Below are 12,502 nucleotides of genomic sequence, written 5' to 3' on the forward strand. Positions count from 1 at the left end.
CTAAAATTAATAAAGAGAAGAAAATGTAGTGTATAATAGTTATGGGGAAAGCTATAGCCAAGAATATCCAATCCTTGCACCTAAGAAATAAAGGAGTTATGACAACCAGGGATATGGGGTCCTGGTAGGCATGGGGTCAGTTTGGGCAGGGGTGGATGCACAGTCAAACTTACAAAGGGAACAAGATAACTTAATTAAATAAATATTCTCATTCATTAGAAACAATGAAAAATCAGAGGCTCCAGTTCATGCTAAAATACAAGGGTGCTGTGACCTTCAAGAATGCATCAGCAACACCCAACTTGTTTTCTATTACTTGTTCATGGAATGTGTTTTTTACTGGCCAGGCCAGTATTTATTACCCATCCCTGGAGTCACATGTAGGCCAGACCAGGTAAGGACAGCAGATTTCCTTCCCTAAAGGACATTAGTGAACCAGATGGCTTTTTATGACAATCAACAATGGTTTTAATTCCAGGTTTTTACTGAATTCAAATTCCACCATCTGCTGTGGTGGGATTCAATCCCAGGTTCCTAGAACATTACCCTGGGTCTCTGGATTGCTAGTCCAGCAACTATACCACTACACCATCTCCTCCCCCAAACTTAACCCATGCTTGTTAACTAGAGGAGTCCATAGCAGCTCTGCCTGGCATCCCACCAGACCCAGCAAGGTCAAAAACAAAAGTTATTTTTCTCACATCTTTGGCTCAAAAAGGAGCCAGTTAGCTTCCAAAGAAGGGAATTGGCTCCTTCCAGGATCAATTACCTTGGACAAGATGAGGTTTGAGACTTCCAGGAGGCATCAAAGGGAAGTCAACAACTGACATGACTATTGATGAGGTATTTTAGGGGCATTAAGGGTGAAATTTCCCACAGGACACCCAGGGACTCCCCCTAATAAACTCCCTTGATATAAAGTGGATGGGTCAAAGATGGGTCGAAGTTTCATCTGTGCTCTCCTCAGGGCCAGGTTACCTGAACTCAGTGTCACCAGGTTGTGCCCTAAGTTCCAAACTCTCCCCAAATGGAATGCAACTTTCCTCCTTCTCTAGTTCAGGAATTTCAGGGCCTAATTTTTTTAACCTATTTTTAGCCCTAACAGTAGAACAAACCTCACAAATTAAAATAAGCCATAAAGGTTTCAGTATTTATGCACGGACTATTTTTGAAGCACTGACTCCAAATTAGCCACAAGATATTCAACTAGTTTTAAGGTTTATTTGTCCAATCATTTTTCTCACTCTATCTATCTATATTCAATTTCAGACTAGAGAGTGGAGGTTAGGAACATTGATGGAACAATAAACTCTAACAAATATAATTTCCCAGTGCCCTGAATCTTAAGAGATCAAAATATCAGTCCTCATTAAGTTCATCTTTGCACCCTGCCATAAAGTGTTCATTTAGCAGGTTCTGCCCTGCTAACTGTAGTATACTCGTCACAAAACCTTCTGTGACTATAGAAAAGTAGAGCTGTTTACACGAATGAACATGCCATTGCTGCTTTGTGTTTTAATCAGGATGCAGTAACGTTCTATCAGTGGGCACCTGGTAGAGTGGAACATTTTAACAAAATGTCACAGTGTTGGGGATGAGAAGGGGGTGTTGGCAGGTTACAATACTAGCACCAACGATAAAAGATCTGACATTGATTCTCATTTTTTCTACCTAGATCTAGCACCTCTTTGTGGTTACTTTGTGAGGGTATCAGATCATCTTTTATTTTGTTTTTCACTTCATCTCATCACCTTGGCCCATACCATTGAGATTGAGAGAAACCCCTCATCACCAAGGCTGCCCTGAAAAGACTTGCAATGTGGCCTAAAAATGATACCATCCCCTGCCTTATTATCCTTCCTCTAATGTGGGTGGCACTTGGTCTGTCAGTAGTTAAGGTCAGCAGTTCAAGTGGGAAGGGAACTGTAAACTCCTCTCCCTGCAACATAACATTAGAGCTCTAAAGTGTTTTACTGCTATCTCAAAGCATAATAGTAGTATTGTGGTGCTATGTAGATTGCAGTGATAGCAAAGCTGTCACTATCAGAGTTTTGAACAAAATCTGGCCACAATTAGTGTATCTGCAAACATGCAAATCAGTAAATCCCAATATTGGCTGCTTAGAGGTCCCGTTGTCATGACACTATCAAAACAAAACTTAAAACCCAATGATTTCAATTTTGTTGAGCTCTGCATTTCCAAAAAAATACACATTCTACAAACTCAAGCATGTAAAAGTGGAAGCTTGTTTAATATTGCTCTACCATCATCCTGAAAGGCATAATTAGAGTACACATTGGAACTGATTAAAGTTACAGAATCATTGTCTCCTTTTGCATTAACAATATATACAATATAAAATAAATACATTTACACAAATGGACATTTGTCAGAGCACACAGTATGATACACGTCACAAAAATATACAGTTGATTGTTTACAGATGTGAAGCACAAAGCTTGCCTAGACCTACAGACATGGTTTTTCACTACAGGTTAAACTTCAACTCCTGGTATTTGTAGCTTTTTTGAAACTTTTTTTTCTGCTTTTAAACTTTGCATGTAAGACTGCCATAAATTGTTTGTAGGCAGGTAAACACAGATGCATAAATAATTTAAATACAACCACCAACACCCAACATTCTGTTCTATATAAGAAAAATAGCTGTTTATAATTTTTTCATATCATTTTGAAACTTGTCTTTTTTTAAAATGCAAATAGTGGAATAAATATTTGTTCTGATTGAAATGCAAGTGCAACTGTTGAAGAGTCACACAATCATATTGCCATAATTAAGCAGGAAAAAAGATAATTGTAAAGAAAAAAAAAGGAAAAAAATAGATACAGCTTAAAACATAGAACCTTCATTTTAACTATCTCATTTTGCTGTTCTGCGTACTGGTAAATGAGACTTTGCTGCAGGTTCTAACCATAAGCATGCGCAAAATAAATCTTAAATCCTTCCCTTGCACTCCACAGAGCTAAGCTCCTGTTACTCAAAATCAGCACCTTACTCCCAGGAGTTGGATTTTTTTTAAGGGTCGTGCCAGTTTCTTAGTTCCCTATTACAGCTATAAACTTCAAGTTATTGACCACCTGAATGAGCTGCTAATGATGAATAAAGTCTAGAATCACAGTACAGTCAATTCTCTACTGAGAAACCACAATCTACTATATAGTCTCGTACGGCTAATGATACACAGTATTTATAGCACAAGGTTGATGCATACCATCAACCTTTTTGTCTTTTTCTTTTTTTTTTGTTCAAAGCACACAATGTAGCAGTAGTTTGGGAAACTTGTCTGCACCAAAAACTTGCAACGACACAAAGCTGGTTTTAACAACCATTTGAGATGTTTGAACATAGCTATATTTACAGCATTTAAAAATTAGACATTTACCTATTGTTTGGAAATATTCAAATTCTTTTCTAAGATATACATTGTTATTCTACAATAAACTGTTACACAAAATATCCCTTTTTAAATTAATGATTTAAATGTGTATTGTCGGAAGAGATATTTGTTTTGATTCTTAAACTATTTTTTCTTATTATTAATAGGAGCAATCTTATCACCAGTAAGGAATAGAATACACTATCTCCTGAGGAATTTTACATCCATTACTGTCTCTAATTCTACCCTGTGTCTAATGCGTACAATCACAAGAATCTAACACCACAATAAGAACAAGACAACAGTCTTTGAATTCAACTAAAATTAGAAGAACACAGCAAACATGAAACATTGCAAGCTGAACTACAACATTTTTTTTGTTTCCAATACATGACCTCAGGTTAGGCTCACAATCTTTGATTACATAAGTGTACACAGAAGAGGATGTCACATGGTACAACAGGGAGCAGCTACTAATACTGACATTTGAGTACTTGGTACAGGTTAGCGCCTTCATTTGTTTTAAAATGTAGCAAATGTAGCCTTTAAGGGGGAGGAAAAACATCTGATTAGTTGCTAAACCAAATTTACACCTTAACAGTCATGTTTTGAATGGTTAATAAATATGCTTGTAAAGTACATTATTTTACATTAGTACCATATTTCCAAAGTATGCTGGGGCAAGCTAGTGTATAACTTTGTTGCATTGGATTCAATTGTCAGATCAACTAGCCTATCAATAAAGGTGTAATCTAATTGCAATAATGAACTTGAAGCTATGTATTACCTTGTGTTAAAGAAGTTGAGGATTTTGACTGAACTGGCACTCAACATAAATTGCATCCATAAAAAGTATGCACCTTCTCATTCACTATTGCTTAAGATAAATTCACAGATTAATAAAATGGCTGTAGTGGTAAAGCTGGTACAAAAAACCCATAAACAACATCAACAACAAAGGTTTTAAAAAAAGTTTTGTTTGTTCTTCATAACTGTCCATCATTTTTCCAGCCAGCAAATAAATGCAGTATTTTCAGTATTGCGTGACTGAGTAAAGCTTACTATTCCCTGAAATAGACATAGTTCCTAACCTAAGAAATATCTGGAAGACTTGAAAACAATTAAGGAATTAAATGGCTGTAACTGATCTAAGGTGGAAAAAATGCAATGAGAAGAAGCAGCCAATGCAACGCTGCTCCGTTGCCTAATTACAGACTGTTCATATGGAACCTAATACTGCATTCAGTCAATGCGCTGTACTGTTAGGTAAAACAGTTGTCAGTCTGAATCCTTTGTTGATGGGGATATTTGTCTTATTGTTAGTTCAGTGGCATCCATATTATGGATTCCCATCCTTTGGCAGGGCTGGCTTCCTTCTCTCTCTTCATTTAGAGACCTCATTTAAAAAGTTCAACAGCAAAATCTGCATGAAAAAATCCTAGAAGAATGAGAAGTTGAAAGCTGCTTCACAGTCATACTGCTAAATATCAGTGCAGTTTTTTTTTCAATTAAACACTACAGTTAACTTTTGTCTGGTTCAATTCCTATGTTTCTTCCCTTTGCTGTGGCCTAACCCATTCTGTGTATTTTCACAGGAAGGCCTAGGTTCCTCTAGTCAGACCTTGGCCTCCAGCATTTCCAAGAATAGTTTGTGCATGGGAACTTTGCCTTCCAGTTTGATGTTGTAGAAATGCTGCACAGCTTTGGTAGAGGTCTGCCGGAGAAGAGGGAGAGTCATCAGTAGCTTACCAGCACGGCGTGGGTCTTCCCCATGCTGCCCAGCTTCATAGTCCTGCAGGGCCTCATGCAAGACATCTTGCAGCTTCTGAACGGCCTCAACATCTTCTATGTGCATTGAGTCTACAAGACAACATAAAAGCTCTGTTAACATATCTATAATTAAAGCAAGGGAAGTGTATGCATGTATGATGGTATTTTAAAATGTTTTACTTTTGGTTCAAGCTTAAGCACACTTGAAATGTTGATCAGCTGAAACTTGCATTCAGCTGCGAGTTTAAACAGAACATGTCCAATCTTCAAATAAAGGAACACTATAGGCAGAATTTTATGGGCCGGGCCAGGCCAGGCCAGGCCAGAAAACGTGGCGAGCCATTCAAAATTCTATTGGCTTCGGCAGAACAGGAAAATTCCGTTCTATATGACTGTTTCACTTAAAAATTTCTCAAACATCTAGATTGTGTTCCATGGGTTTTAACTGCCTACCACCTGCCTTTGTTGGATTTTTATAAAATAAGCAAAGCATTTACGAATGTGTTTTTTGTCATTTATGTTCTGTTAATTGTCCTCTATCTACTTTCCTCTACCAATGATATGATGAAACTTCCAGTAAAGCTCCAAATAGAAAACTACAGCAGCTAACAGGACCAAAACTGTAATTTACACTCAATGCGTATTTCACAGTAAAAAGTCCAAATAAATTTAACATAATGATTGAAGAGGTGATGGTGGTCAACCTGTGGAATTCTCTACCACAGAAGGCTGTGCAGGCTGGGTCACTGAGTATATTCAAGAAGGAAATTGATAATTTTTTGGATATTAGGGACATCAAGGCATATGGAGGGAAAGCGGGATTATGGCGTTGAGATGGAGGATCAGCCATGATCATACTGAATGACAGAGCAGGCTCAAAGAGCTGAATGGCCTACTCCTGCTCCTAGTTTCTATATGAAGAGAACACCCTAAATGGAACAGTTTTCAGTGAAGTGGCGCAAAACTGGCTTTTTAATCTGAACATCAAAGATACCTCCATTTGTATTAATGCTTTGCTTTATTATTTCTCCTGTAATGGGTAATTAAGTTTTGTATTAGTTTCCAATTTATTAAACATTTTATTTATTTTGGGAAGGCTACTTTTCCCATTTATTTATATATGTGCTTCTGCTCATTTTAGACAGCACATTTCACAGCAGCATGAATCACCTATGCAAATGCAGCAAAAAGGCCTGGAGTTGCAAGTTTTACTGTTAATAAAACTAGAGGTATTTTCTATAGCCCATAGTTTATAAAATATTAAGATCGGTATGCTTACTCTTCTTGCAATATTTTCTTTCAAATTGCCACCACGTGTCAGTGTATTTGCAGCATTCCAGGATAGGCTAAACCTTAGCTTTATAGTTCCTAAATTGCTAAAATCCAGAGATACTCAAGTCTTAACTGCTATCACTCGGCTACAGTGTGACCTTATTCTGAAGCAGTTTCATTTGATGACAAGTAAACAACATTTTAGTCTGTCATGCAAACTAGACAATGTGCAAACATACATCATATTCAGACAAAATCAAATTGGAAGCAGGGAGAAAGTTTCCAAACCGATTTAGTAAAGCAGGAAAAAAATAGTGCATTAGTTGTCTGAAATTGCTGAGCTCAGAAATGTCATTGACAGCTGATGGGCTACTGCTCCCAACTTACTCTGGTTCCCTTGTCAAAGCAGTAAAATGCCAACAACAGTTGCTGAGACAAATAAAAAAAAGTGCAACTTTTTGTTGAAACAATTTCCCTCCCATCAATCTGGGAATTTGCACATCAATATATGAGATGAACTGTTAATTACAAAATCAATTAAAAAATAATTTTCAAAACAGTCACGCTTTGGTTCTCTGGGGTACAATTTGGCAGAAGGTTCATCTCGGACCCACCAAATCAAGAGCTGTCATCCGAAAATAAGCAAAAGCAATCTGGTTTTTCATTTTTCAGCGTGGCTGAGCCCAGCCTGAGATTGATCAGCACATATGGCCTCAGAAAACAAACTGTCAATACCTTGAATGCTGTAGAATTTGAACAAATGGCTGTCCTCCCATTCAGCTACTCATTGCATTCCATTTAACAGATTTTATTGACAGTTTCCTTCTTGTAATTAAAGAGAAAACTACTGGCCGGCAACCAAGATAAAGTTCAAAGATTAGGTCAAAACAAAAGAAGGCAGGGGGAAATAGAGGGACATTGCGTGATTGTCAACGGTACACAACATCAGAGCTGTTATTGACACACAGGTAGCTAACGATCAGCATGTTATTAAAGAGTGATCTATCATGAACTTTATGCAAATGTTAAAGTGCCTAAAGACCACGATAAAGCATTGGGGAGAAAGGAAAGAACAACAAAGCCCAAACGATTTTATTCATGATTCATTCCCAACTGCTTCTGCTAAATTCAAATCTGGATAATGTACGTGCTGGAATAATTAACCTCTTTTGTGCTGGTAAAGAGCATATGCATTCAGGAGAAATAAATCTGCCTTTCAGATTTTTATGACAATATACTGATTATGTTGAAAGCCCCAAACTTCAGCTTATTGAGAACAGATTTTAATTTCAAAAGCATTTTCTTAAACACGATTGAAGCAGTACAATATGTCTGACTTTAAAGTAGCAGCATAATTAAGTTTGCAATTTTAAATGATTTTATGTAGAACTGTAATTGGCAACATCAATTTCTCACACACGTTGTCAATTGTTTTTGCCCAACAATAAATACTTTATAATAACAATAACAGAGTGCTGGAAATACTCAGCACATCTGGCAACATCTGTGGAGAAAGAAACAGAGTTGCCGTTTCAATTCCAATACGACTCTTCTTCAGATCTGAAGCTCTTCACTCACAAAGAAGAGTTCAACTCAAAATCTGTTTCTCTCTCAACAGATTTTACCAGACGTGCTGAGCTTTTCCAGCACTTTGTTTTTAATTTCAGATTTCCAGCATCAGCTTTGATTTGATTTTTATAAATACTTTAGTTTATCTTATAACATGAATAGAGGCGATTAATGGGCTTGAGACAAAATATTTGGTTTTTCATTACAAAGTAAGTAAATATTTAAACCAAAATAAAGCACTCTTCCAATTTCATAGGAGAATTTGCCAACACAGAAGGGGTTAAAAGGTTTTGGGGAGGGGATGGGAAAGATAATAACTAATTGAAACAGTGCCTAGTCAAGCAAATCTGCCAACCTGAATTAGCAAGCGCTATAGCTTTGAGGGTGACAAACTCTTCTTTCTCCAGCTTCATGCTCTTGTATTTCTTTACCAGCTGCAGTATAGCGTTATTCAGATCAAGAAGCCCAGCTAGCTTTGACTGGTCTTCATCCATGATGTAGTCTTCAGCATATACCAGCTCATCCTCAAAAGACAGTGACCTGTACACAATTCCCAAGATCAGAATCTCCATCCAGGCACTCTGGAGGAGGCTCATCTGATCAGCCAGAGATAATGTGGAGAATCCTAGAAAGAAAAGAAGGATGTAACAGTGTTACCACGCCACACACTATGGAAACATATAGCTAAGAGAACATACAGCAATGAGGAATATCAAATTGCTTTCAATTTGCTTTTAAAACCCCTTCTTGCCCATCAAAATACAACTTGAATCAAGCCACCGTAGATCCACAAAAACAAATAACCTATTCAGTCTCGATATTGTGAGGGGTTTTATTTTGGGTAGCGGGGGTGAGGGGAGAAATTCTGAGTTAATCAAAGAAAATAATTCAGATGTGTGTGGAGGGAGAAGTTAAATGAGCAGGGATTGCCATTTCTTTGATTAAATGCTATAAATCATGGTTCGGCTCTAAGGAAACTTTATAGGTTTTACTACAATCTCATTTTGCAGCATGACAAACATTTCAAATTTATTTTTGTTCTGTCAGTGTTATCACATATTTAATATCACATTAATATCATGGAATTTTAATATATATTGCTCGACTATACTGCTCTGATTAATTGTTTGATGATGCAAACGCAGTGCTAGGTACTACTTATATTCTAGCAAGGCAGAGGTCACTGTTGGGCTGCCCCCTACTACTGTGGTGAAGTAGAAGCATTCCTTCTGACTGAATTTGATTCCATTCACCCTGTTGCAAACTGGAAGTATTGGCTGCTGAAAAGCACTCAGATTAACCAAGTAGCATAAATGAATGTGGTGATATCACTATCTGCCCTGTATGATTCAACTGAAACAGGCAGAAATTCTGATGCAATTTAAGAATTTAGGTGGGTATGGAATCGAAAGTTAACATTTAGACACAATGGATTTGCAAGAGAAGTCTCGAAAGTTCAAGATGCAGTGTAAATGGGGTTACATATGATTGAAATCATAATTTATATTTTATTTCGCCCTGCAAATTTCTCTTATTCTTTTTGATGGTATTATATATATGAATGACATTGCTTTTACAGTTGGTGCGACAAAGGTATCACAGGTGTGATAACAGAAAAGCAAATACTATTTTATCAGAGGAGGGGGAATTTTAAAGCATCTGTTCAAGCAAGGCTGTCACACTGAAGGCTTCGCTACATGAATCAGTTTGCTTTATTCCTGTCTAACTAGAACACTAATGGCAAACAGCTCATTATATGTCTTTCAGGCTATTGTTTATACCAACTACAGTATTAATTTATTATCTCCTCACTGTTAAGATCTACAATCTTATTAACAGGACAAGAATGGTTTACAGCTTTTGAGGTGGTTTTTCTGGCCTGCCAATGACATGCAATGGAATGCCTGTTGGCAGAGCAGACCAAAAGCACTTAATAAAATCAGCAAAGGGGATTAACCAAGCTTTCAATGTGAGTGTGCTCACACACATCTGAAGGGAGTGGGTAAAGGGAGGGCAGGTAACAAATCATTGTAACAACTGTCAACAGCCTTAGTCATCACCAGACCATTGAACATACCTGTTTATCTTTTCCAACAACACCATTTCTGAAAAGTTAGGATTGACCAGTTTTCATATAATAGGGGCTACCATAAATGGTAGCACACAAGTTGACCCAACATATAAGATAACAGCATTTCTTCGGCCCCAAATATCATGCTTTTGTATACACTCAGTGAATAAGTTGCCCGTCTCCACCCCTCTTTTCAGTCATGACATGACACACTTGCATTAATTGTCAGCCTCAAACTTTTCACCCCACAAATGGATGTTTTATTTACAAGTACCTTATAACTGGCATGCAAGGGATCAAGCAGGCAATATGGGCTGTGTAATGAAGATGACTGGGAGTTTAAGACATACCCACACAGAGCAGATGACAAAGATGGCAACTGCCCACACTATGCCAGTGGTTCGCTTTTAAACTGGGTGTATAAGTCGACACCCATTTTTGGAGGGATTCATCGAGGCTTCAAAGGTTGATTTATACACCGACATCTATGGTAAATTGGATAGTCCTTGAAAACTACTCAGTGATCGCATTGTGCAATTAACCCAGACCCACTGATTGCGATGCAGGCAGCATGCCAACTTTGTGTTGCCTAGACATTTCAATGATTTCAGTGACCAGCTAGTGCAAACCACTAAACACATCAGCAAAGGGGCTAATATCGTGAGTGCCTCACATCACTTAAGGATAGTTAGCAGTGCTGAAAGATAGCCTGCACAGCGTGAAAGGGCAGTGCAATATGACTGGAGCAGGTTTGGCTAGTTACGTTGGAAGTGAAATTGACCTGTGAAATGTTGAATAATGGCACAACACGGGAGACAGCAGGCTTCAATGGTTTTGAACACTGTACCAGAGGCTTGGATGGAGGAGATGGAAGGCAGGAGAGATATCCTGTGGCTATAGATTGCCAGGAGGCCCTCCAAACACATGCTCAGAAGGCAGTGCAAGCATCGTTCAGGCAGAGAATCTGGATATAATACCGCAAGAAGTTCAATGACCTCACACAAGTGGTCAAGGTCAGTGAATGCATTTCTAAATGGCATAACCTACTAACTAACCTACGAGCCTCAGACACTGTCCATTTCACCATACCCCATCAGTACCTACCAACAATTTCTCTTTACTGGGACTCATACCTGACAGTCATATGTTTCACATCACACACACACTTAGCACCACTGCAAGCCTCACAGCCACATCTCATAGGCTGCACACAGTGCCAGCTATTCAGCCATGACAACCACATCAGCCAAACAGATTGCACAACACTCACTGACACACTTCCCTCTCTCTTGCAGGAATAGGCGATGTACAACCAGAAGCAACAGGGGCTAAGTGAAGGGGGACAGACATATCTGCATATTTTAACTGCCATGAAAGAGGCGATAGTAGCTATTATTGGGTAGCCATTGCTTCATTTCTGACCAGCTGAGGGACTGAAACCATTGGAGATAACAGGATCACAATACTTATCCTCCTTTAAAAATCCTACTTTCCCCTTATCATACATTCTTTTCTGATTTAAAAATGGTAGATGGTGTAAACATGCACCCCCTACTTCGCCCTCCCCCATTCCTACACAACTATCTTAACCTTTTGCTTTTCTCCTTTAAGATACACATCAAATGCAACATAGCCAAAACAGTAATGTTGAAACTATACTGTCACTCCATTTCACACTTGCAGCCAGCAGCTCAGATAGTGGCACTGCATGCAAATTGGAGGATAACGTAGGGACAGGAACTGCACATGGCAAAACACCAGGACTGAGTGGCCTGCAGCCATGGGAGGGGACAAGGATAGCACTTGTACCAGTTTGCTGCAGAACGAGGTTGCACATGGGTTCCACTGCAGAGGACTCCGGTGAGGACTTTGATGAGGCAGCGTAGAGAAACCTTGTAAACTCAGACTGCTGCAATCTTGTTTGTGGATTACAGTGGAAAAGGGGGCTTGCAGGATGTCATAGCAATGCAGCAATCTGTCCTCCAATAGACTACTAGAATTATTGAGGTCGTGCCAAGGAGGACTGATGGGGTTTCATTGAGCACAAACCTGCTATCCTCTTTCAGGAAAATAGCATTCATCCTAACCCTGCCAGTGTCATTGCTGTTGCCTGTCAGTCAGTCAGCCTAGGTTTCTGCCGCTCATGCTGAAATAGTACAATCTAGAGCAAGGCCTTCTAGGGCCAGAGCTGTTTGAGATCATCCTCCAAAGCCATCTGCAGTCTCCTCCACTGCAAGTCAGCAGCCTTCCATCAGCCACACTGCAGCCACTGGAGTAGTATTGCATAGGAGCACTAGGGCAGGTAAAGGCACACAAAAGAAAGGCACTAAATGATTCCACAAGGCTGATTGGTAGACTTTTGTATGAAATATGGTAGGATTTCATCATAATTGAGTCTGGAATGTTTATTTTGTGGTGCCTTTTA

At 38.7% G+C, this 12,502-nt stretch overlaps 1 protein-coding gene across 5 annotated transcripts in view; it reads right to left on the minus strand.

Annotated features, from left to right (window-relative positions):
* Window positions 1–2,232: 2,232 nt before the first annotated feature.
* esrrga (estrogen-related receptor gamma a) overlaps window positions 2,233–12,502 on the minus strand; it is a 264,887-nt gene continuing 254,617 nt past the window's right edge. For all 5 annotated transcript variants that reach the window (XM_041213293.1, XM_041213275.1, XM_041213282.1 and 2 more), the window contains 2 exons: window positions 8,362–8,631; window positions 2,233–5,255 (listed from right to left, as the gene is read on the minus strand). In XM_041213293.1, coding sequence (XP_041069227.1) covers window positions 5,011–5,255; window positions 8,362–8,631 — 515 coding nt within the window. In that variant the 3' untranslated portion in view covers window positions 2,233–5,010. The remainder of the gene's footprint in view (window positions 5,256–8,361; window positions 8,632–12,502) is intronic.

Source organism: Carcharodon carcharias, chromosome 2 (genome assembly GCF_017639515.1).
Source record: "Carcharodon carcharias isolate sCarCar2 chromosome 2, sCarCar2.pri, whole genome shotgun sequence".
Classification (NCBI taxonomy): domain Eukaryota; kingdom Metazoa; phylum Chordata; class Chondrichthyes; order Lamniformes; family Lamnidae; genus Carcharodon; species Carcharodon carcharias.